The 25,966-nt window shown below is 39.3% G+C and overlaps 1 protein-coding gene across 1 annotated transcript in view; it reads left to right on the forward strand.

Moving 5' to 3' along the window:
• Ano4 (anoctamin 4) overlaps positions 1–25,966 on the forward strand; it is a 210,679-nt gene that overhangs the window by 60,425 nt on the left and 124,288 nt on the right. Inside the window, exon 6 of the mRNA XM_076855420.2 lies at positions 23,007–23,107. Within this exon, the coding sequence (XP_076711535.1) occupies positions 23,007–23,107 (101 nt within the window). The remainder of the gene's footprint in view (positions 1–23,006; positions 23,108–25,966) is intronic.

The raw sequence follows: 25,966 nt of genomic DNA on the forward strand, positions 1-25,966 counted from the left end.
AAAGAAAATAATGGTAATGTGAAGGGGTCACCTGGCCAGGGAAAGTGAGGCAGCCTCTAGGAGCTGAGTGGCCCTTGGCTGACAGTCAGCAGCAAACAGAGAGAGACCTTAGTCCCACAATTGGAAGGAGATGAATACTGCCAACAACCAAGGGCTCTTGGAAACAGATCTTTCTTCAATCAAGCCTCTGATGAGAGCACAACCCTGGCCAAGTTCTGAATTGCAGCCTGGTAAAACCCTGAAGCAGAGGACCCAGCTAAGCCACGCCTGTCTTCTGATCTAGAGAAACTCTGAGATAATTAATGTGTGTCTTGTTAAACTGATAAAGCTGTGGTAATTTGTCATGGAATAATAGGTAATTAATACAGTGATTTAGGCATTCTGAGTGCTCATATAGTTTTACCATTACAAGCCATGTGCTCTTGGGAAAGTTATTTTATCTTCAAAGTGAAGCTAATAATGGATCTATCTCGTAAGTTATTATAATTAAATGAGATAATTTTTATCAAGTGCTTATCTCTGTCCTTGGCAGCATTTAGTAAATCTTTATTATCATCCTCATAGTTATCAATATAGCTAACTACAATGATTAACACTGTTACTTTTAAAGTAATTTTTAAGGCAAACTTTTTCAGAAAATGTTTATTTATTTATTTATTTTTGTGATACTATGGATCAGGTACCAGGGTCTCCCTCACGCTAAGCAAATGCTCTACCACTGAGCTACATCGCCTACCCTGAAAATTTTCAAACAGTTTACAAACCTTTTAAGATGTAACCGTTAGGAATCGCAACCTTGATTGGCATCATTTGACCATATATGGTATATGCATTAATGAGATTTATAATTATCTTTAATATTCTTGGACTAACTCAGAATATATTCAGTAACAACTCGGGTGTTTTCAAAGTTCAGACATTTGTCTGCTTCAACAGAATTTGGCTTTGGTTTCATCTGGAATAAAATCATAGATCAACTCATAGCTAAAACAACTTTCTTGATTGTCCATTCTAGTCTTGCTTTACCCTCCTTCCAGGGAAAATGTCACAAAGATTCTTCCATTTAAAGAACTAGTCTCTGCCTTCATTGGCTTCCTGTCAATTTCTGTTTTTCATCCCTGTTTATGTTCTGCAACCACGTCTAGTTTGTTGCTCTCCCAGGATCCACACCTCTGAGGATATGAGGAGAGGGGCACCGTAGACTCCTTCCTTTCTGCATGATTAAAACCATAATCATGAGTTTCTAGAATAAATCAATGTCAGGACAACCTGAACTACCCAAGTTCCTGTTCTCTAGTGCTTCCTGGTCTCAAAAGAAAGAAATTATGATCTGATTCCACTCAATAATTTTATAGTCCTTATATGTTCCACATATATATTAGCAAGAATCCCAAGTTGGAGTGAAGAGAAAGGAGAATTAAACACAGTCTAACCAAAGAGTGAAGAAAATAGATTTTCTTCTGAATCTCAAAGCTCTGAAATTCCTTCAGTGTCTTTCAGGGGATTCCAATACTGGGCCACACTTGCAGTGGCTTTTTTCTTAACTAGTATCGGAAGTGGGATTTCCTAAGCAGAAGTCAATCCTGAAGCAAGGACTCTTGCTAAAGGTGTTGACTGGTGGTCCAGTCTCAGAAGAGGGGAGGAGAGAAGCAAAAGAGAAAAGCTAAGCCAAGAATGTGGCCTCAGCTCAACATTAATTTCAGCCTGATCCGAGAGGGAAGATGTGGAGCAGGAAGCACACCATAGACCTGGGCCACCTTTAAGGCCAGGGTCCCCTTGGCAGTTGGTCATTGGTCGAGGTCTATGAAGGTTGTAGGAAGTGGGCGCTGTTCCTGTTTGGCTGAAGGTGATTTTCCAACACTTAGGTGGCTCACCTTCTGGACTGGCCCCCTCAGTATCCATTACCACTGGCATGGAGTTAGTAGCAGAGATATGCCAAATCTGCAGGATTCAAGCAACCCACTTTGAGATCCTAGCAATCACAGAATTCATGGAAGTCTTTGCTGAGAGTGAGGAAAGAAAGAACTAGTGCACATTGGCATTTATTCTGTTTTGATTCACCAAGTTGTTTTTCTACATTTAAGATACTGAATCTTAAAGGCAAAGATTTCATGTTGCTGCTATAATCATTTTGAGGGAAGAGACTCTGTCTTACTAGTTTTGAATCTCAGAGAATCACCCCTCTAACTTAGCTTATGGAATTTTGAGTTTGCTACTTGCAAGTAGCTAATAGCCCTGGCTGTGTCTAGGTTACACCTATCAATTCACTCATATGGTTTCTCTACATTAGCAGTATTAAAATATTGAGCTGAATAATTCTTTGTTGTAGGGGGCTATCCTGTGCATTATAGGATATTTAGCAGCATCTCTGGCCTCTACCCAACAGATGCCAGTAATACCTTGTTTTATTCAGCTTTTTCTCCACTGTGACTGAAAGACTTGACAAGAACAATTTTAGAGGAGAAAAGTTTATTTGGCATTCCCAGTCTCAGAGGTCTTAGTCTATAGATGACCAATTCCATTGCTCTGGGTCAAAGGTGAGGCAGAGCATCAGGGAAGAAGGGTGTGATGAAGAAAAGTAGCTCAGGACATGGCATCAGGAGGAAAGAGAGAGAGCTCTGATCTCCAGGGACAAAGTATAAACCTGAAAGCCCTGCTCCCAGGGACCTATGTTCTCTAGCCATGCCCTATCTACCTATAGTTAGCACCCAGTTAATCCCCATCAGTGGACAATACACTGATCAAGGCTCTCATAAACCAATTATTTCTCCTCTAAACTTCCTCACATTGTCTTACACATAGCTTTTGGAGGATACTTCATATCTAAACTATAACATACCCACTCCAAATTATGACAACCAAAAATGTCTCCAAGCATTGTTACATGTCCCAGAAGTTAGAGTCATTCCCATTTGGCAATCCCCCAATTAGACCCTTGATCCAACTTTATATAGTCTGTTGTTATGTCCATGAGGTAGCCAGAGGAATTAAAGGCATAAAAGAATAGAACTATTCTTTTATTCATGTGGCCTAACCAACTTAAGGACTGTTAACATCAGACTCTCAAGATAGACAACTTGGATTTACATCTGCTTGCTACTTTACCACTTCCAAATAACTGAGAAAGGTATTTAACTGCTCTGTGCACCAGTTTCTTCATTTATTAAATGGTAAATAATTCCTATCTCATGGGGCTATTACAAAGATAAAATGAGTTAATACATTCTACTGTGCTTAGAAGAGTCTGGCATATATTAAGTGCTCAATAGTGGTTGTTTATAGTATTGGTAAAGAAGGGAGTGGCTTCAATCATTGGTCATCCTGTTTTCCAGTCTCAGGCATTCAGCCTTGTCTCTATCACCTCTTGAACTGAGGGTCTCTGGCCTGTGTCTAGGGAAAGCCCAAGAGATCTGGTTTTGCAAAAGCAAGAGATTCTAATGGTAAATCCCAGCTCATCACCAGGAATCGGTTTACCTATCACTGCCCTATATTAGTCCATAGAACCAGGACATTATTCTTAACTATCTGGTTATCAACACAGCTTTAGCAAAATGGTGATGGGTGGAGGAGGTTTTCTCTCCTGTTTTTTCTTTCCTTCCTCCCAGTTTAATTTCTGAGACTAGTGGAAATCCAAAGGCCTTATCATCACCTCAGCTGCTTTTGTTTACTTAAGAAGACAAAGTTTAATCAAACCATTTCTGTTGCCATGTCAAGATGACCAGTACAAAGTTATTTTGAACTAATATTCAAAGGATTTTTCTAAACCAGTGCATATTTCATTTGACCCATTCATATTTCTTCACTCAAGACAGAACAACTTAAAAGAGAAAAAAAAAATCCCTTATATGGCACACAGCTGAAGAAGGGAAGTCATATTGTGAACTATTGTTGCTTCCCACAAGAAGAAGCTTAATCTGAAATATCTTCTCACTGGTCTAAGTTGAACTTTTCTGATATGAAGCACATTTTGCATTATCATCAAATGTGTACCAAATGTCAGCATCATATTTTGTATCTTTGAAAAGAACTGAAGTCTTCTCTTTATGGTGTTATTTTTGTTCCTTTTTTTGTCTTTTAGCCACATGTTATGTTAAAGTGCTGGTAATTATGCAAAGCATATACTATGAATATGACACTAATTATTCATTGATGACATGGAAAGATTTTGAAACTTTAAAGCAGTCCAGAGAACTATAAGTCCATGGTCTCTTGTTTGTAATCCTTACAAGTAGAAAATTGGGGGAAGAAAAAAGAATTGCAAGTTGAAGTTTACCAACCAAACCTGACATACCATTGGTGTGAAAGTGATAATACAGCACTCTCCCCTGAGACAGGGACCAAGGCTTCTTTCACTTCCAGTGGGGTTTTAGGCATTTTTTGGTCCCCTTTAGTTATACGTAACATCAGGTTCATTTTTACATAATTATGCAAGCATGGAGTATAATTGGCTCTAATTCAGTCCCCAATACTTCTCTTTTCCCTCCTCTCTTCCCTCCTCATTCCCTTCTCTCAACTCATCTTTCTGCTATTGATTTATAGATTTTTAAATTAGTGCCTGGTGAATGTACATGAAGGTAAGATTCACTGTGGTCTATTCATATATGTACATAGGTTAGACTCAGGTGTATTTTAGGAGCAGTCAGTGATATCTGGACTTCATTTCTGGATGGAACCATTCATTCATATATTCATCAAATATCTAATAGATATTATTGAGGAAAGAGAAGCATTTAATAAATGTCAGATGGGATGAATTGCTGTGGAGAAAAATGCAAGACTACTGTTTCATTTTTTGTTCACGCGGAGTCTTTGTGATAATGGGGAACTAAGCATCCCATTGCATTTCTAAGCCCAACTCCAGTATATTCGACACTCTTAGGATTATCTTTGCCTTGTGTTTCCCTTACATTGACTGCATGTAGGAAGAATAAATAGAACACCTTGGAGGGGGATAGGGTTACTGAAGGGGAATCAGGCTGAATTTGATTGAGGTCTGGGAGAATTCTTACCGTGCATAGAGCTAGGCAGACATCAAGTGCCTGATTGGTGTTGGGGCCTTTGGAGAGGCCCACCTTGTTTGTAATTCTTCCCTAACTTGTCCTTTGCCATTCATCAGTTTAGTTTTCACTCTAGGTGCTACCTCCTCACTTCTGCCTGCCATATGCCCAAAGTTTCTTCTTTGAAATTCTTCCCTAGAGCATATAATTGGTTGACCCCTCTTTCAGTCAAAAGTGTGCAGGAAAACCAGCTACTCTGTGTCTTCCAAGAATGAAGTTTTAGTGTACAGCTTTACAACCTGCTGGAAAGACTGAGAGTGAAGGTCAGGAAAGCGGCCTCGAGCTACTTCAGATTAAAGCACCACAGCATAGGGAAGTGGGGTCTCAGGAGTTGCATGAAGCCTCTGGGAACCCCAAGAGTATCTGACGCAACACTCAGAAACTTACCTGAAGCTGCTTAGAACTTGCATCTGCCCATACAACTGCTTCTGTCTGCCTTCCTAAAGGAAGAAATGGCCTCTCCCTTTCCACCTTTCAGATCTTACCTGAGCACCTCATCCTGTGGACACTAACCCTAACTCCATGGGGAAGGAGATTTTGGAAAGTATTCTACCAGTTTCTCTTTGTCAAAGCAGAGGAGGCCTCAGAAGGAGATATCAGAGATACCAGGCTAACAACAAACTGTATAGGGTACAGCCACCAACCCTCCTTCTAACAGGTTTGACTGACCACCTATCCCTTCAGTGAAGACTGTGCTAGCTCCATCTCTGTGAAACCCCAATGGTTTCACAATTGTAACACATGCACTCTAACACCTGTATTCAAGATGATGGAGGAGCAACCATTTCTGGTTCTTCATGTGAGCATGACTGGCTAGGTTTTCCATCATCAGATTTCCTCCCCAACACTCACACCTTTGTTCTGACACCAACATTAGGTGGTTCTTCATTTAAAGCGGAACTACATTCATTGAGACCCAAACTTTAATTGGGGAGTTAATAGCATCACTCTGCATAAAGAAACATCTTGTGTTTTGATGAGGGGAAAGAGGAAAGAAGAAAGGAAAGGCAAGGTGAAAGTTCTTTGCTCTATAACTGCCCACAAAGAAATAAAGAAAGGTTCCTTCCACAATTCTGGCCCCTGCTGTGTTAGTGTATCAATTTTTATTCAAGGGTGCTTTGAATCTCTGTTAGATTCCAGGCCCTTTGCCAGACACTAGGCAATCAAAAATGAATAAGTGTTACAGTTATCTGTAGTTTCATAACAAAAAACTTCACAATTTGGTGGCTTAAAATGACCTTCATTTATTTTTCTTTCAAACCTGTAGGGCAAGACTGAACAGGACAGCTTCTTTCTGGGGGTATCAGGTGAAACAGCACCACTAGTGCCTGGAGGACTCCTAATCCAGGTGGCTGACTCCCAGAGCCGGAAGTCAGTGTTGGCTGGCAGATGAGCACCCAGCCAGGGCTGTGGGCTGCAGACCTGGTCTCTTCCATTCCTTATGATGTGGTGGCTGGGTTCTAAGGTGGATGCTCAATTCTATGATCTAGCTCCAGAAGCAGTGTCTTCTTCTGCCTTCCATTGGTGAAGGCTGGATTATAGAGAAGGGACATAGATTCCACTCCTTAATGGGGAGTGGTAAGATTCCATATGATGTGTGGGATAAGAGAGAATGTGGGAGCCATCACTGGAAAATACAACTGGCCATAACGCACTCCTTGTGCTTGAGGAGCTCACGGGTCAGTGATGACAGCGGACATGAAACAGGAACAGAGTCTGAAAGATTCTAATATAACTCAGAGACCCTAAGATAATTTTATGCTTTTTCCAGAGGTTTCCAGAAGCTTAAAGGAGGTGACATGGGTCTTAAAGGATGAGTAGGTATTTACCTTGCTGGAAGGTACAAGAGCATGACATTCCAGATAGCAAACATGAGCAAAGGCACGATGAGCTCTGGATTGAGGCATCCTGGCTCCTGTGTGCATCTCTTCTTCCCAGTTGGAGAGTGAATTCCATGAGGACCCCACGGGTTTGCCCACAATGCCTGGCCCACCTCTTCATCTCAGCTAGCATAGTGTTTATGCTCATTCCGCAGCTTCCCCTGCATACAATGCATGACAGATGAAATTGTTCTTCTAACCCTTGGTAACCAGCCTAGCCTGATATGTATATTTTAGTTAATTTCTCCCCAAATGCTCTAGCTTAATATAATTTAGTTTCTTTGCAACCAAATCCATATACTTCTATTTAAATAAAGAGTCATATCATTGGTAGATTTCTTTTGGACCAGGGTTCAACTAAACCACCTGCACCTGCTATCACGACCTTGGTGGTCTTGCAGGAAGATGACCTTTATTGCTCTCTAGGGTCCTTTGTTTTTCAGTTCCATCTTCCACTCTTACTCCTTCTATACATGTTGAAATCATAAAGAGCTTATAAAGCTTTATAAAAGACCAGGAGTAGAGTAGGCTGAAGAATGAAACTATACTAACTATGATTTCCTTGACCTTAGCAGGCCAGCAGGAAGGAAAGAAAATTACACATGGGGAGACCTTGTGTCCATTAGTGTTTCAGAAATGCATTATGTTGCCCCTGGGGCTCCTCCTCCTCCTCCTCCTCTAAAGTTTTCTTAGCTCAGCTAGGATGTTATTTTGGATTGTATAGCAGTAAATCACTTTGGCATTCATTTGAGGCTGTCTTTATTCAGTTTCTCTCAGACCCTAATAAGTGCCTTTGGGTCTTCTGAAATCCAGTTCTTCATTCAGTGACTTATGCAGAGTTCAGAATAGTTATAATAGGATAACCTGTTTAAGGTGGCCTCTGTTGCTTCTGATTTCCAGAAGGGATCTCCCACCCCACAGTTCTCTTACAAACTCCAACTGGATGAAAAACTGTTAGTCATGATTCTTTATGTCACCTAGTGCCTCACTAGGTGACATAAAGAATTTGTTCTGTATTTGGTTGGCAAAACAAAGATAAGCAATCAGCAAGTAATTATTAATCTTAGTTTGTGATTTTACTTTTTTTTCCTTTTTCCATTTATATATAGCAAGAGTATACCTTAATCCCCCTATGAAATAAAGTTTCTTAAGGGAAAGAGTTATAACTCTTAAATACTTTGATCTAAGATGGGAATGAAAGTTGATTGGAATGGGCTGAAATATTGTACTAAACGTCATTGAAAGATACACTGACAGTGACAATAAGCCCCTGGTTAATCGTACCAATCATTTTTTTTTTTTTTTTTTAGCCAACATGTCATTTTCTTCTTTATTTCTCTGATTCCATTGTCCATCATCATGACCACTCACTTGCAAGCCCCTGAATTCTTTCATTCCTTTATTCCTTAGACTTATTTGCCTGGCAAAGACTTGACTTTGGTTAAGCCCCACCTTCTTTGCCTGCATCTGAGTGGTTGAATGTTGCTGAAGAAAACAGACCATTTGGTTTATTTTAAATCATGACTATAGTCTCAGATGGTACCAAAGAATGGCCAGGCAGCCTCATAGTTTTGCCTCCATCCTGTATACCTGTTAAGTAACTCCATTGATCCTGGCTTTCCTCCTTCTATGTCTCCCTCCAGTACTTTCTTTCTTTCCTAGCTTCTTTCTTTCTTTTATTCATTTATTTTTTAATGTCAATCATTCAGTAAACATACAGTGCCTGGCCATGGTGCTGGGTACTTGGAATCCATCAGTGAACAAACCATGAGTTCTGACCTTATGGAGCTCAACTTCTAGTGAGGGGGACAATATACATAATGAGTAAGTAAGCAACGTGGTGTCACAGAAGGTGGTAAATGGATGGCAAAGAAGTCAACAGAGAACGGGCAGGGGTGTATGGAGCCAAAGGCATGGTGATTTTAAATAGGGTGTTGGGTGGGGGCTCACTGAAGATGACCTGTGACAGCAGCCAGGAGAATCTGAGGGAGTTGGTCCACATTATCCTCTTGCCTCTCAATCCTCTCACCTTTCCTTCTGTGACCCCCTTCCACGGCACACCGCCTAGACTATGATAGGAAATAGAAGCACTAAGACAGGATCTTCCATGGCTCTCCACATTCCCCACCTCTCCTGTCCTTACTATGTGTGCAGGGTCTGCCACCATCCCAGGAGCTCTCCTAATATCCACTGAATCCCTTTCTGGCTCACCTTCTCAAGGACTCTGATGCTGCTATTGTCCCTTCTCCCCTGCATCATCACTTTGGCCTCTTAGTCGTTGTACACTTGCCTCTGAAACTTGAATCTTAAGAAGAAAACTCCTGCATCCCCATGTTCTCCTGTAACAATGATCGCTTTTCTCTTCTCCACCACACACACACACACACACACACACACACACACAAAAGGAAAAAAAAGAAAGAAAGAAAAAAATTCTTGAAGATTTGCCTAGTGTCCTGTCTCCAATTCCTTTCTCCACAGAAACCACTTTCATATATATCACCTAGGGACAGCTTCAGTGTTCCTCCATCCTGTTATCTCACTGGCCTTCCCAGCAGCTTTCCTTCACGTGGTAGGCTGTATCCTCCGTGGAAAAGCCTTCTCTGCTTGGCTTGGAGACATGGCGTGCTTTCCTAGATGTCTCCCTTCTTCACTGGCCCTTTCTCGGCCCCTTTCTCTTCTGTTTAACCTCTGAATTTTAGGGGGTCTTAATCTTGGGTCCCCTTTCTTTCTGTAACACTATCTCCCTGTGGCCTTATCCTTCCAGTGACATGTAAAACTTCTTCACCTGACTCAAGGTTTTGTCATTTTCAGAGGCTTCAGGCAGCAGGATTTACTTGATCTCAGGGTGGCAGGACAGAGGGTAGGAACAGCTCTTACTAGTTACCTGAGACTCAGGATAATAGGACCTTCATTCAGAAACCTGTCCTTGTGGCCAGGAAGCATGGATTACATACCAGTCTTCACAGGTGTGCTCACAACTCAGGGCTTGGAGCTTATCATATGGCTCCAGTCTCTGTTGTGGGCCAGGAAGCTCAGACCTCCATGTGTCCCAGGGGAGAATACCAGGTGCCAGGAGCATACCACAGCATGGTTTAAATATGTCGGATGGGATGAACTGAATGTATGATGAATATGTGTGTGTGCATTACCACACACACACACACACACACACATACACATATAAACATCACTACAGTATGGCTTAAATTATTTATACATACACACACACACACACACACACACATTATGCCAATGAGGAATTGATGTGAATTGTGGTATAATCTATAAAAGATTTCTCTGTTATAAAAATCATATGAGCCATGTTTCTCAACAGTTTTTTTCCATAACCTTTCATTTAAAGCACTAGGTAAACTATACCACTATGTGCACTGTAGCATCTTCTAATATTGGTCAGTATTCTACCAAGAGATCAATATAAAAAGCCTAGGAGAGATTTTGTAGCATTTTCCAAGTGCATTAGAAAGTGTTTCCAAAGTTAAATTGCTTCTTCACTAGCAGCAGACACCAAAGTTTCTGTCCTTTCTGGGTCATGCTTATTTCATGGCTATTAATTGCAGCAGCTTTGTAAGGGCATAAAGACACACGGGTTACTGAATGGATCATAGCTGTGAATAGCCATCAGCAGATTGATCATGTGTGATAATGAAAAGCATAGCTATGATGATCTAGTTGTCCCCAAGTTCAAATTAATCTCATACACCATCTTGATGAAATAGGGAAAACGTTATGATAGTCTGTAACAAGTGAAAGGATTTGGGGAGATTAATGGATCAGAACTGACATTGCTTGTGAGAGGACATTTGGAGCTGCATGGTAGGAGTATCCACAAAGGCAGACTTTCCTCTCCCAGTAGATATTGGACTAACTTCTGTTCATATTCTTCACATTATTACTAATGTGATAGTTGCTCTGCTGAATTGAGAGTTCTTTGAGATCTCTGGATCTTTGCCTTCTTTATATCTCTAGGCTCCAACATAGAACCTATAAACTAGGCAATGTAGTCCATAGAAGTTAAGATTATCTTTACATGTTTGTTGAGTGACTTTATGAATGGATATGATGTGAGATAGAGAAAAATATTTGCTTTGTATAATAGATCCGTCTACTAGTTTCCTAAGCAAGTGATCTATGACATAGAGGCTATTCTATGTCAGCGTGTATTAATTGGTACTGTGCATCAGATAGAATTCCTCCTCTCTGGTGACCTTGAGGACAGATGTGACCATTTGACTACTTCTATCTGATTAACTAGACACAGAAGTTGTATGCATTCTTATAAGGACCTCTGAGCTCTGCCTTCCCTCTGGCAGAGTTCCCTATAAGAATGAACCACTGAGTCACTAAAATGAGCTGACCTGTAATGGATAAGTAGCATGAATAGGAAATCAAGAAATAAACCTTTTTCATAACACCAATCAGTATAAATAATGTAATTAAATTTTTCTAGTAGTCAAATATAAAAATTAAAAAGAAACAGACAAAATTAATGTTTAATTTAATCCAAAAGATCTAAAATACTATTATTTAAACATGAAATCAATATAGAAATGATTGAGATATTTTATATTCTTTGTGTATGTGTGTATACTAAGTTTCAAAATCTGGCATATATTTTACACAGAGAACACATTTCAGTGTGAATTAGCTGTATTTCAAGTGCTCAATAGCCATATGGGGCTAGTGGCTATCTTATAGAGAGTTAAGATATCATTTTATTTTTTATTTTTTATTAATTTTTATTGTTGGTTGTTCAAAACATTACATAGTTCTTGATATATCATATTTCACACTTTGATTCAAGTGGGATATGAACTCCCATTTTTACCCCTTATACAGATTACAGAATCACATCAGTTACACATCCATTGATTTACATATTGCCATACTAGTGTCTGTTGTATTCTGCTGCCTTTCCTATCCTCTACTATCCCCCCGCTCCCCTCCCCTCTTCTCTCTCTACCCCCTCTACTGTAATTCATTTCTCCCCCTTATATTTTTTTCCCTTTCCCCTCACTTCCTCTTGTATGTAATTTTGTATACCCCTGAGGGTCTCCTTCCATTTCCATGCAATTTCCCTTCTCTCTCCCTTTCCCTCCCACCTCTCATCCCTATTTAATGTTAATCTTCTTCTCATGCTCTTCGTCCCTACTCTGTTCTTAGTTACTCTCCTTATATCAAAGAAGACATTTGGCATTTGTTTTTAAGGGATTGGCTAGCTTCACTTAGCATAATCTGCTCTAATGCCATCCATTTCCCTGCAAATTCTATGATTTTGTCATTTTTTAATGCAGAGTAATACTCCATTGTGTATAAATGCCACATTTTTTTTTATCCATTCGTCTATTGAAGGGCATCTAGGTTGGTTCCACAGTCTTGCTATTGTGAATTGTGCTGCTATGAACATGGATGTAGCACTGTCCCTGTAGTATGCTCTTTTTAGGTCTTTAGGGAATAGACCGAGAAGGGGAATAGCTGGGTCAAATGGTGGTTCCATTCCCAGCTTTCCAAGAAATCTCCATACTGCTTTCCAAATTGGCTGCACCAATTTGCAGTCCCATCAGCAATGTACAAGTGAACCCTTTTCTCCACATCCTCGCCAGCACTTGTTGTTTGACTTCCTAATGGCTGTCAATCTTACTGGAGTGAGATGGTATCTTAGGGTGGTTTTGATTTGCATTTCTCTGACTGCTAGAGATGGTGAGCATTTTTTCATGTACTTGTTGATTGATTGTATGTCCTCCTCTGAGAAATGTCTGTTCAGGTCCTTGGCCCATTTGTTGATTGGGTTATTTGTTATCTTATTGTCTAATTTTTTGAGTTCTTTGTATATTCTGGATATTAGGGCTCTGTCTGAAGTGTGAGGAGTAAAGATTTGTTCCCAGGACATAGGCTCTCTATTTACCTCTCTTATTGTTTCCTTTTGCTGAGAAAAAAACTTTTTAGTTTGAGTAAGTCACTGATGTTTGGTGATCATTTATTCCTGCAGCATAACAAAATCCAGCCTAACTATTACACCAAGAATTGATTTTTCTCAGATACCTTGATGCAGGGTTCTTTAGGCTTGATGTGGGGACACTTGCGGTGATGAAATGTAACCTTAGGCATGATGTGGGGATCACTAGGGGTGATGAAGTATAACCAAGAGTGTGCTACATTGTATTCACTTAATGGCAATACAGAGAACCTGTGTCGAAAGTGAAGATTGTGCTTAGTTCCTCACCACTGGACATCTCCTGATTGAAGCTTAGGGGAGAGTTCACTTGAGTTTCTCATAAATTTAACCATGTTGACCTCTGCAGTGTCAAAAAGATGAACATCTTTCCGTTTTAGCAAGGTAGTCAGTAATGTGAGAAAGCTACACAAAGTCTAGATCCCAAGATGTTTAATTTGGAAAACAGTCAATCTCGGTACACGAATGCATAGTAATATCCAGGGTGTTGGGAATAGAGCTATGGGGGAAGTTGTAAAGTCTCACAGATTGTAACAGTGGACTATATAATTACAGCATTAAATAATTAATACGTGACATGTGTTAGTTTTATATCACTGCAGAAGAGATTACCTCAAACTTAGAATCATCAACATATTTGTGCTCTCCTAGTTTCTGGGGGTCAGAAATCTGGGTACAGCTCAGCTAGGTTCTTCTGAGGCTGCCCTCCAGGAGTCAGCCAGTTTGTTCTCCTTTCCAGAGCTAAGGTCCCCTCCCACAGTTATGTAGTTCCTGTGGTTGTAGAAGTGGAGGCCCTGTTTTCTTGGCTCTCAGCTGGAGATTCTTCTTGTCTTCTAGCTGCCACTCAAAACTCCCTGGTCCTCACAGGGCCTCTTATAATATGACAGCTTCTTGCTTTCCAACCAGTCGGAGAATCCCTCTGATCTCTGGCCTCTCTTTTAAGGACTCATCTGATCAGTTCAAGGCAATCCAGGATAATCAGTTTTGATGAATTCAGTCAACTGAGTAGTATCCTAATTACAGTAGTGATGACCTTCATATTCATAGATGCCACCCACACTCCAGCACACAGGGGCTTATTCAGTATTTCTATGTGTGGGGGTTCTCTTAGAAGTCCATGCCTCACAACCTGAGGCTTAAAGGAGTGTGAATTTATCTGGAAGAGAACCAGCATATAAGAAGACTCTGAGACAATTCGGGGCTTGGAAATTTGGAAAGAAGAAGAAAGAAACCAGTGTGTCTGGGGCCCAGAGAGATAGGGAAAATGGCCTGAGATAGGAGTCTCCAGAGAATGCATTGGCTGTGTTACTAGTTTTCCAGAGAGCCACTGGAAACCAGCTCACAATGCATTTTTAAAGATATCTCTGACATCAATGAGAATACATAGGCGCAAGGATGAAATGAAAGAGCCCAGCTATGATTATGTTACAATATTCAAGGAGACCGCTGATGGGGACTTGGAGGATGGTGGCAGCAGATAGAGAAGTAGGCAGAGTCAAAATAAATGTAAAAAGTAGGATAAATAAGGCTTGGTGATGAATTTGATGTAGCGTAAGGAAAAAACAAGTCAAGTATGACTTTGGCCCCTGAGCCTTTGGGTGGAAGATTCTACCATTTCCTGAATTTGAGAGGAGCCATTGGAAGGAGCAGTTTTGCCAAGAAGTGGATCCATTTGGGACATATTCAGTCTGTACCAGTGAAACAACCAAGGACTTAGGCTATGACAACCTGGAACTTGGAAGAGCACTCTAAGACAAAGATAAGAATTTTGGGAAACATCGGATTATTATAGTGGCATCTCAGATCTTTGGGAAGGGATGAGATCTTCCAGGGAGAACAGGTAAAATGATATTAGAGCCTGGATGGGGTCCTTGGGGAGGCCATTTCATAGATCTATTTCCAGTGACTGATGCTAATATCATCTTAAAGGAATAAATATCATGACCATTTGGGACAGCACAATACTTCAGAGGCTTCTCACTTCCACAACACATTAGAGGTGTGTGTGTGTGTGTGTGTGTGTGTGTGTGTGTGTGAGAGAGAGAGAGAGAGAGAGAGAGAGAGAGAGAGAGAGAGAGAGAGAGAGACACGGGGGTGGGGAGAGGGGGGAGGGAGTGCTACAGAGAGAAAATTGGAAGATTGCTTGGAATCAGTTACAGAGTTTTGTTTTGTTTTTTTTTTTGTAACAAACTCTGATGTATCTCTAAGAGAATCAAGAATAACAGAAAAGAAAAGGAAAGGGGAAAATAAGCCTTTTGGGAAACATATGTCTTCATTTTTCAGAGAAAACTGAAGCTCAGAAAAGTGCAAGTCATTTGCCCAGTGACACACAGTTGGTAAGATAGTAGCACCCTGAGAGGAGTGGAAATTGCTTAGTGATTTCTTCCAGATCTTCAATCCTCCAGGAAAGTACATTTCTCCAAGTTTTACAGACTAGATTCCATATACATCAGTAAATCATAGCATCACCTATGGTTACCAGAATGTCCAGCAAGCATTCTGTAACTGGGGGAAGAAGGACACAGTCTCACTTCTTAGACTTATTACCATATTACCGTACCAGCTTCAGAACAACCTGGCAAGGTAGGTATTTCCCCCCACTTAACACATGTAGAAACTGAGCCTCAGGAATTGCAGTGTACCGAGAAATACCTGGTAGTGAGTGGGAGGACCACTGGCCTTAAATTCCTTATAGGATGTTTAGAGGGGACTGTATATGCTCTGTTTTGAATTTCAATATGTCACCAAACATTTCTCCAAAGAATAAAATGCCAATGCAATCAAGTAGATGAGCAAAATGTGAAAATGCAAAATTCAGGTGAGCCTCAGCTTTCCTCTTGTGGAGGATCAACTTTGGAGCCAAGTGCATTGATAAGAATCTGGACTCCATTCCTTATTCACTTTGTGACCTCAGCCAAAGTACCACACTTCTGTGTGCATTAGTTCCTCATCTGTGATAGCTTAGGATAAGAATAGTGCCTACCTCATAGGTAGTGTGAAGATGAAATGATTTAATGTATGTAAAAGCTCTAAAACACTAATGCACAGTAGCACCGCGTGGCTTCTCCTGCCTTTACCACTTCTCTTTGCTCATTTCACTGTGATTTTTGTCATCCAAGAGGCTTGTCTGAGTTCCCAGTTGGAAGTTAATATCTCCTTTTCACCCTAGATTTTGAAGGTTTTGCTTTGTTCTTATAATAGCAGAGTTGTGAGAAAGTGATATCCAGGTGGTTACCTTAGGGGATACAGACCAGAGATGCAAGTGCCTACCTGTATTTTTCCCTTTATGCTCAGTGAATTAAAACACCAAACATATTTATGCCTCGGGGCCTTTGCTTTTTACTTTTCTCTTATCCTAGAATGTTCTCTCCCTGTGTGATGAGACAGCCTTCTTCTAATTTCTGTCCAAATATCACCTTATCAAAAGTCCTATCCACACCACTCTATCTGCAGTGCCATCTCCTCCCCACTAGTACTATTTCCTTACCCTCTCTGTTCTTCAAAGCACACCATAAGAAATATTTTATGTCTGTTGACAGCCTGTCACCCCAACAGAGCTTGAGTTCTGGGACAGCAGGGGTTTGGTCTGCTTTGTTCAAAGTGGATTCCCAGCACTCAGAACAGCCCCCTGGCACATTGTAGGCTCTCAGTAAAGTTTGCAGGATTGATGAATGGACAAGTGAGTGGATGCTACCTTACAACTTGTATGGCAGGACACATGGTCATCTGCGAAGACCACTGTGATTTCCAGTTGTTTTGCCACCTGCATAAGCTTGGTACAGGCTGAATGTTTTCAGCCCCTCCACCTGCCACCTAATTTCCAGGGAAACCATCCAGTTTCCAGGGAAAACAACCTGTACATCATTCTAAACACTGGATTTTTTTCTCATCTTTCTCACTTGGTCAATCCCAAGTTCCTTCAAAATCTACCTTCAATAAACCTCAAATTTATTCGTTTTTTCTCTTCTTTCTGTATCCACTGTTTCCTGTCACCATCTTGTCTCACCTCACCTACTGAGACAACTTTCTTATTCATATTTTCACTCCCTTTATTCCCTCTGAATCATTCTCCACAAAATAGTCAGCATACACTTCAAAAACAAGTGATCCCTCCCATTCATGATTTTCTGTGAGACTTATAAAATAAAATATTCTCTGCCTCATGATTCCTGGACTGGCAAGGTCTGTTCCCAACCCTCCTCTCTAGCCATCTCTCAGGTAGCTCTCACTATACAATGTCCTGACTCCTTGGCCTTTTAGGTCCTGGTACAGTCTCCGAGCCTTTGTCTTTGCTGTCCCTTCTGTTTGGAATGCTTTTCACTTGGCTCCTCCCATGGCTAATACCATCTTGAATCTTTGTCTTTTGAGAGCAACAGCCAGTCTGAAGCAAGGGCTCTCAAATGTAATTTTAAGCCATACATTCATGTGTTGCTTAATGTTTATCTCTTGCTCTCTAGATTGTAAATTCTGTTTACCATGGTATATTCAGTACCTAACAGAATCTCTGATGCATTGTAGTAAGCTAATGACTTTTGAGTGCTACTGAATGGATACAGGAAACTGTCATACAGAACCTGTTAGGAAGCCCTGAGAATCCTAAAGTGTCTAGAGTAAGGAATTGGGGATTTACTCTCAGGGTTTCTTCTAGTTGAGGCTTGTCGCTAAAGACTAGTAATCCATTCTCAGATATCGCTTCCCCTGTTTTTCACCTTCCCAGGTTGTAACTTGGATGAGTAAGAATGTTGTGTTCTTCCCATCATATATACATAGTGGGGTCTCACTTGGAGATAATGAGAATGAACATATTTTTAGATGTTCTACAAGAACCTTACCTATGTTGTGCCATTTAATACTATTCAGCCAAATAGGTGTTGCTATCATTTCTCATTTTACAATTGAATACACTGAGGCATAGAGGGGTCAAATGGCTTATGAAGATCACAGAGGTTAACAAGAATATGAACTTGTATATGTGCTTTCCAACCTCAGAATTGGCATCTTAAATGGCGCCCGTACTACAGCTGCCCAGCTGGCTCTGTACCAATACTTTCTTCCACATAATCCTAACCAGTCCTTTAAATACCACTTGTATCCCAGCCACACTTACTTTGTATCTCTGCCCCAGACTGCTGCAGACTCATTTATTAAACTACTGCATGATATCTTCTCATTGACATTTTTAACATTTTCAAAACTGGGTTCATGATCAGCCTCCTTACCTCCATTCCCAAACTCAGTCTCCCTCAATTTCCTGTTCTCGATGTATGGTTCGAAAAATCAGGAAACCACGAAGTGTGAAATGTGATTTCATGATTCATACACACACACACACACACACACACACACACAATCTATCTATATCTATCTATCTATCTATCTATATATATATATAAAAAATCTTTTAATTGGTTGGATTTGCTTATGGTGTGCCATTTTTTTTCCTCTTTTCAAATTATTGTCTTATCTAACCTTTCTTTTTGAAATTGTTACATATCAAGGTGAGGACTGTGATTTATAAAACTTTGTATTTCTAGCATCTAGCACATGGAAGATGTCAATATATTCTTGTTGAATTAAAGAAAGAGGAAATATTTTCTGTTTCTGATAGTTTCCAAGCTATTTGTAAATTTCTCTACTCATTAGTCTATGCATATTTTTTCCAAACTTCACTAAATTGTCATTTTTCTTTTCCCAGGGTTCTAGCCTAAAGGACTTCTATTGCAGTATGTTAATGAAATAGCTCTGTGTTTCATAAAAGAGATTTTTATTTCTCTTCACTTTGGCACTTGCACACTTGGATTTATGTGGAAAGGGATTCTTAACAGCAAAAAAGATCTATTTAGAAAGAGCAGAGTAATCATTTAGCAGTAAAAAAAAATGATACATGGGCCATGTAATTAGTAATCATCTGTTTTACATTTATTTTTCAGGGCTGAAGTTCAGACACTGTGCAGTAACAAGCAATAGGCCATACCTTCTCAGTTCCTCCTTGAAATTTTTAATATGAATAATAAGCTCCACACCTTAAATTTTTCCCACACACATGTAAAAAAGACACCCACACATATATGTGCATGCATCCATGTGCACATGCACACGCATGCACCTGTGCGCACGCGTGCACACACACACACACATACACACACACACACACCCCTCATGAATCATATCATTCAAGGGAATTCATTTAACTTTTTTTTCCCTCAAGATTATAAAAATAAATTACTAGCCCCCAATCTAATCCCAGTTTGTGAGTAGCTTAAATTTGCTTTGCACTACAAGAGTGCCCTGTTTTTGTTGCTTTGTTTTCTAAAATATGAAATTCTCTTAAGATTGGTTTATATAATCTGGTAATGGAACAATTCAGAGAATTTAAGCATTTAAAATGCATGTTTATAGACTTACCTCAGAAGTTATTAGATAAAACTCACAAATCCATCAAAAGATGTGATGTTATGGTTTGGATATAATGTCCCTCAAAGTCATGTGTTTTGAAAGCTTGGTCCCCAATGAGGCAGTGTTCAGAGGTGCACCTGATTGGAAGTGATTGGGCTCTGACCTCGTGGTAAACTCATCCATTGGTGGATTAATAGATTGATGGCATTATTGGGAGGTAGTGAAACTTCCCAGTAGGTGGGACCTCGTTGGAGGAAGGAGGTCACTAGGGGTGTGCTCTGGAAGGAAAGATCTTGTCTGCAGCCTCTTCTCCCTCTGCATCCCAACTGTCATGAGATGAGAAGCTTTGCTCCATCAAACCCTTCTGCCATGGTGTTTCTGCTGTGGAGTCAAGTGACTATGCACTGAAACTTGTGAGCCAAAAAATCTCTCTTCCCCCTCTGAGTTGCTTTTCTCAGGTATTTGTCACCGTTGCCAAAAGCTGACTAATGCATGTGGGTGTGGAATCATCTCTGTCTGGGACAAACATTCAGAGTGGCCACGAGTAAGTCATTTATCCTGTCTTTCTCTCCTCCTCTAAGACATCGAAGGAAAGCCTTCCTCACAACTTTGGGAATAAAGCAAGGCAACATGTGAAAGTGCTTTGACAATTACAAAGAACTATAAAGAAGTAAAAGGATGGCATAATTTTTGTCATTATTATTGAATTAAGCAAATGAAGTTCTTTATGTGAGGCTGAATAAATAAAAATAAAATGTGCTTTTATGCAGAAAATAGGGGATCCCACGTTAGAATTTTAGTTTGCACAGTATGTGTTCAAGATAATGAACTTGGCTTTTCCACACATAGAAATGTGACATTTAAAATGTCCCTTAAGTGGAATATTTTAATGTATTCTCTTTAATGTTTTCATACATTCTTGGAGAATGTCCAAAATGATAATTTTTTTCCACTAGAATGTTTATTTTCTGTAGAACTAGCAGTCACAGTAAATCCATGGAGAGATTATACTCTAAGAAATATATTCTGCTGTATATCCAGGTTTGTTTGCTTTTTTTTCAATCAGTCAGATTTTCAGTCAATCACATTCCTATGTTTTGTCTTCTTTTGTTACACAATTTTATTCTTTCAAAGCAAGATGAAAAAAAAACTTAAAGGAAATCTAGTGTGTTAGTCAGCTTTGTGTGGCTATGACAAAATATCTGAGATAATAAGCTTTAAAGGAGGAAGGGTTTATTTTGGTGCATGGTTTCAGCCCATGGAAGATTCTATTGTTTTTGAGCTTATGATGAGGCAGCACATCATGAGGGGAAGCAAGTAGTAGGGCAAAGCTGCTCCATGACAGCCAGAAAGCAAAAGAGAGATAGGAAGGGGCCAGCATCTCAGAGATCCCTTCAATAACACAGTGACCTAACTTTATTCCAATAGGCCTCATGCCCTAAGGGTTCCATCGCCTCCCAATTTTGTCAAATGTTAGGGACAAAAATTTCAACACAGGAGCTTCTAAGGAACATTCCAGATCCAAATTCTAGACCTAGGTGAATTTAAAGAATTCCACCACCTTGATTAAAATTTCCAATTGAATAAGCCACAAAACCAACTCTTTTTGTTATTTAATGTAAACAATTTTGGGGAAATATATTTCTATTTATTCTTCCTTTTGCCTTATAACTTTGAAAATGGTGTATTAGTTATTTTCCAAAACCAAAATGCTTCTGTTAAGCTAGGGGATCATTGGAGATCACCAAAGCATCAGTGGTGGTGTATGTGTGCATGTGTGTGTGTGTGTGTGTGTGTATTTATATGTTCTTTATGGGCGCTAAAGCCCATGAGCTCATTTGTGCCCCCTTGACCACTTAACTTGAAGCACTTGTGTAAGGAGAATTGAATGTAGTAATTTACTGAACAAAAAACCAGTTTTACAGAGACATAGTACTTGGTGCAGTTGTTGCTAGCTTGTCCATTTTTTGAGCAGATGCCTCGTTCATCATAACCTGCTATGTTGGCCTCAGTGACAGTCACTTCTGTTTCACAGGACTCAACAGCATTCACCTGGGCCAGGTCTAACTGTTCACATCTTGCTAACCACATTCATAGATTACATACAAATATTATATGTTTCTTCTGTATTAGCACTGTGCTAGGATTGGAATTACAGACCATTTCTTGTTCTCAAAAGGGACGTACTCAGTACACTACTTGTTCCAAGCTGAAAAGTAAAAATCTCATTTCAGCTTGAAGCCAGAAAGATTTTAGACCAATATCAGAGGGTGCCCAATACTACCATGGACATGGGGCAGTGGCTTTTCTACCCATCAGAATTTCAGCATCACACCAGAGTCTCTAACACTGTAGTTGATACCAGTTTGATTTGCATAATATCTTGATTAGCTTGTATAAATTAAGTATTACATTTATAAACCCAGAAAGAAGAAGATGAATTAAAGTATTAGACATGAATTACAATTGCATATCATCTGCAATTTAAAAAAAAAAAAAATCCTTGGAGTGCAGATTTGCACCAGTGAGACCACAAAGTTGAACAACTATTTTTGTCAACTGTGCAAAAAGAAAAAAAAATGACAGTCCTAAATTATAAAAATTTAAGTGACCTGTGGTCTATATGGGAAAGATCTGGAGAAATATGCAGCCACTTTAGTAATCTAAACTGGTTTGGCTCACTGTTGCCTCCTTCTCCTTCCACAATCCACCTCTTCCCCTGGTTGGTGGCACCGAAAAAGAAATTTCCTAATTGGTTTTTCATGTCCCTCCTGCCAGGGGCAGAGACCAAAACCTCTTGGGTGGTTATCAGGGTATAAAGTCTTAGTTTACTTCCCTTTCCAAATTCTGTGTTGATAAAAAGCCCCAAAGGAGGCAAACGCTTTGGGTCAAAGAGCACAGCCCCTTGCAAAGGCTTTGCCTAATCCAACTCCAGCCCAGATTCAAATCACATATCTCACTGGTCCCGCCATCTCCACCTCCACTAACTTGACTTTCACTTGGATGATTGAGAGTTTTTCTCCTCTTGTTTTCTGTACAACTCCCCCTTATAAGTTATTCTCCATAAAGAAGCCCCAGTGATCTTTGAACACTTTAGAAACTCCCTGAGTTCTGAAAATAAAGCCCAGTGGTCTAAGAAGTGCTGCCTGCTCTGTTTCTGCTCACTCTCCCAGCCCCTTCTCTACCTACCTCGTGCACCGCCGCCATTCTTCTTTCTTTTCTGCCCCTTGGACACTCTGAGCAATTCCCCGGCTCACTCCCTCAGCACCCAGACCATGTGTCCCATATTCCTTTAGGTCTCAGCTCACAGGTCACCTCCACAGAGAGGCCTTTCCTTGACTCCTTGTCCAAAGTGCTCTCCTCCCCGTAACTCTTCCTCCCAGTCCTTTATCTTCAGAACCCCCATCTTTATCTGAATTTTTCTTTTAAACTTGACTTTTCCCATCGTCTTTTCTAATACTTTGTGTAGAATATAAATGCCTTCTGTCTGTCTCTCTTGTTCACAGCTGGGCCTCCAGTACCTGACACAGTGGGATATTTGTTGAATGAATATATGCACATTTAAGGGGCTAACTCAAAGCTGAAGAATACCCCAAATTATAAACTCCATTCAAGTTCATGTGTTCTGAGTTCTGACTCAATTTAAACTGTGGGAGGTTTGGATATGCGTTTCAATTTAGATTCTTTTTTCTATTTCAGTCCTCTCTAATAAATAGTGACATTATCTTTGTGAAGTTGCATGCCCCATGGGAAGTTCTTGGAAGATATGCAGAACAAATGAATGTAAGGATGCCTTTCAGGTAGGTATAAATGTATTTCCCCCCCACACACTCCTGCTGCTGCACTGTACACCTAATATTCTCTTCTCTCAGAACAAATAAAACTGAAGTGCAGACTAGAAAGTTATTCAAGGAGAAAATCCTTCAAATGTTTAGGAAATACAAATTAGTTTTCATGGCCTGTAATGATTGCATGGCTTTTGGTGACAATTTCTGGATAATTCAGTCCCTGGCAGGTGGATATTTCAAGTGCCTGTGATAAAAAAAAAAGCATTTTCCAAGAGGAATTTTCATTTTAAAAGTGCTACTTCTGGGAGTCCTATGAATTGCTGCTTTAAACAGCCAGACAGCACATGCTCCTTACTGACTAGACCCTTCCAGAAAAACATTAAAATCTGCTTCCAGATAAACAAGGTCAAGGAATTTCATGAAAATGTGATCTATTTTTTAAAATAACCTACTTTTAAATTTAAGACATCATAAATACTGTGCAAACACAAGTGTGGATATTTGTTCCAAGGGAAATAGAGTATACTCTATGTGGATTTCGGAGGTATTTGAGAGGATTATTTACCTTCATCTCACAGTGAATATCATTACTTTCCCTATGGATTAAGAAAAATTGATTTTCATTTGCTAGATGGAAATAAAATAAGATATTAAAACTGAAATTTTAAATGCAAGATATGTGTGTACCAGTGAGGGGATTCAGAATGGAATCTGCTAAACGAGGAAGAGCAATTTAGTACCAAGGACAGTTCCAAAGTTGAGTTAAGTACTTTGGGTTGCGTTTTGTCAGTAAGTCCAAATCATGGACAGGAATTAGGCAAACCGGTAAAAGTTTTACAAATAGCTCTTAATGGACCATGGAAAGTTATGGAGACAAAGAATCAGTTACATTCACAGAGACAGAGAGAAACTAAAGACATGTTGAGAGAAGGACAATTTCCATTCATAGGCCTGTAATGCATCTCCCAGATGCATCTTATTCTCATTGTTTATTAGTCTTTATGTCCTAATATCAAGTAAGAATAAAGACTGGGACTAGCATCTGTTTTCCTGGAGGCAAAATTTTCAAAATAGATAAACATAGTTTTGATCTTATGACTTATTTTTCTATTTAAAGTGTTAAAAAGGAAATCTTTACACTCAAAAATTTTTTAAAAAATCATACATGCACTGAGAAAAAATTTAAGACTACTATACTAAAATAATTAAATCCAGTTATTTATCAATGGTATCATAACTATCTAATATGGATTAATACTATTAGCTGAAGAGCCAAAAGGGAAAGAAACTGCACAAAAATACGCTTACAGAAATTGAAACGCCTTCCTCAGTCTAAATTTCACAAGACCTTCTGCCAAACACTCCTGTAATGAAGAATGTAAAAAAACTGAAAACTTGAGAAATGTTTGTGCAAAACAACCCTTAGTACCTGCAAGGATTCACATCTGAAAGGACTGGCTCATCACAGGAACAATTTTTGCATGCCCATTAGGTAGCAGAAAAGTGCCACCTCTAAGCAGCATGAATACCTTTCTGAAACAGCATTAAGAGAATATTATCCAAGCAAACAAACTGAAAATGAATGCAAATAATAATTTTCTTTTAGATGTTGGGATTCCTGAAGAAAAACAATGTTAGAAAAAAATATTGATAATGTGTGTGGCACTAATTGGCCTCATTAACATTGATGTGATTTTACTTAAGCAAAGCTTCATTTGTTACAATCTGATGCATTTAAAATTTCTGCTATTATCTTGTACATGGTTTCAAATATGTAACTCTAGCCTGAGGAGATAATTGCATTTCCAAAGGAGGAATTTTCCTGCTTTATTTCAATAAAATATCCAAACATCAATTTGACATAATTTCAGTATCCCAGAGAATTTTATCTGTTTTTATTATTTTCTGAGGACTATAATTCTGAATCTCAGGTTGGATATTTTACCCAACAATTTTAAAAAGAAATTGAAGAATTGGCTTCTTATGGGAAATTGCCAATAATACCTGCTTCTTAAATACTTATGTCCATGGATATAGCTTAAAAATGTTAATAAACTTTATTTTTAGAACACTTACAGGTTTACAGTATATTGAGCATACATTGTAGAACATAACCATATAAACCTCCTCAGCTCACAATTTCCTTATAATCATCTTACTTTAGTGTAGTATATGTGTTACAATTAATGGACCAATGCTGATTCCTATTATTAACTGAAGTTCATAGTTTGTTTAAGGTTCACTCATTTGTTACAGTTCTTTTGGTTTTGGTACATGCATACCACCATGTAGCTCCCACTACAATATAACAAGACAAACAATGTCCTAAAAATCTCCTGAACTTCATCTATTCCTTCTTTCATCCTTGGCCCAAACCGGTGGCAACCACTGATCTTTTTATTGTCCCTATAGTTATTGTCACAACTATGACAAATGTTTTATAACATATAAATTTCCCCTCTTCCAAAATTGAAAAAACTCAGTAATAGCTCAGAATACATATAAGCCACAACAGTTTCATTACTACTTCATCAATTGAAGCCTGAAATATTGAAAAGAAATTTCATTTTAATAATACATCAAACACATATATTCTTCCCTCCAACCACAATGATTGTTTTTAAGATTTAAAAAATGTAAATATACAGCAACATAAAAGATCCTTACTAAATCTGATTTTTAAAATCGTTTTTATAGAATCTCTTGGTTTTATCTGCTCAATTCACCTTTAACAAGAGCCAGGGGTCAGTCAGTATGCCCCAGGTGGTTATTTTCAAGTGTGTGTTGATTCTGATAAATTAGTGTCCTTTTCATACTGGTTGTGAAATATATATTTCTCATATTACCCCAATCTAAGTCATGAGTAAAGTG

The sequence above is a fragment of the Callospermophilus lateralis genome, chromosome 4 (genome assembly GCF_048772815.1).
Source record: "Callospermophilus lateralis isolate mCalLat2 chromosome 4, mCalLat2.hap1, whole genome shotgun sequence".
NCBI lineage: Eukaryota > Metazoa > Chordata > Mammalia > Rodentia > Sciuridae > Callospermophilus > Callospermophilus lateralis.